Source organism: Aplysia californica, unplaced genomic scaffold (assembly GCF_000002075.1).
Source record: "Aplysia californica isolate F4 #8 unplaced genomic scaffold, AplCal3.0 scaffold01165, whole genome shotgun sequence".
Taxonomy (NCBI): Eukaryota; Metazoa; Mollusca; class Gastropoda; order Aplysiida; family Aplysiidae; genus Aplysia; species Aplysia californica.
Genome location: NW_004798435.1, coordinates 133,816 through 134,907, shown reverse-complemented (window position 1 = coordinate 134,907; position 1,092 = coordinate 133,816). Strand labels below are relative to the sequence as shown.

General features: G+C 45.1%; 1 protein-coding gene across 1 annotated transcript in view; it reads left to right on the top strand.

Annotated features, from left to right (window-relative positions):
* Positions 1-1,057, top strand: part of LOC101857160 (nose resistant to fluoxetine protein 6) — a gene marked incomplete at its 5' end in the record, with an annotated part of 8,684 nt that extends 7,627 nt beyond the window's left edge. Inside the window, 1 exon segment of the mRNA XM_035973368.1 lies at positions 679-1,057. Within this exon segment, the coding sequence (XP_035829261.1) occupies positions 679-978 (300 nt within the window).
* Positions 1,058-1,092: the final 35 nt, after the last annotated feature.

The window sequence follows — 1,092 nt, the reverse complement described above, 5'->3', positions numbered from 1 at the left end:
CAGAAGAGTCGCTCGTTCTCCGAGTGGTGGCGACCCGTGTGTTTGTTTTACCATGGCACTCGGTCTTCGTCGTCTTACTTACAGAATATTTCGTTTAGTTTACCCTTGCACAAAATCAGCAACAAAAAGAAAGCTAACAAAATAAACAAACCAACAGCAACAACAACAACAACAACAACAAAAACTTCTTACACCACCCACCCCCATTTTTCAAAGAAAACAATTAAAGCTCTTTTGAATTCGCCTTACAGCAGTCTTAAGTCTGAGATCAGCCCCAGTTTGGACCCCAGAGGAGAATGGATTGTCCTGTGTCCTGATTTTGGTGCCGATATTTGTAGGTTAAGTAAAATGTATTGGCATGGTGCAAATTGTTACGTTTTCTCGAGAGAAAAACAAAACGAAATAGAAAAAAAGGGGAATTGTTTATTCGGTGATGATGATGATGATGATGATGATGATGATGATGATGATGATGATGATGATGATGATGATGATGATGATGATGATGATTTGTGGTGATGATGATGATCCTCTAATGTTGGATATAAGGTGCGTATTAGTCTTAGTGTTGCACGGTTTTCAGTTTTTCCTTTGCTCTTTTTTTACTTTATAACCACCCCTCACCAACCCACCCCCATCCTCCCCCTTTCCAACCACCACCCCCCCCTGTTTTCCCAGATCTTCGCCTTCCTGGGCACTCTGGCTATGTCGTACATGGTCGCCTATGTAGCCTCCATGGCCTACGAGTCGCCCTTCCTTGGTCTGGAAAAACCGCTGTTGAAAGGAGTCGGCAAGTGCTTCCGGCGGGCCACAGGAACATTCCCACCTCCTGCTGGGACACCCACCGGCCGCCCCGGGGCTCCCAGACGGGACAGTCCAGCAGCTGTCCACTACAACCACGCCAAAGGTCAGGTGTCAGACTACCAGCCGAGGGTAACGCCCAGTCATCCCGCCAATGTCATTAAGGTATCCATGTAATACTTCTTGGTCTGGTGGAAATGGTACGACGGTACGGGCTTGTTTTTTTTAATTGGATTTTTGTTTGTTTGTTTGTTTGTTTGTTTGTTTGTTTGTTTGTTTGTTTGTTTGTTT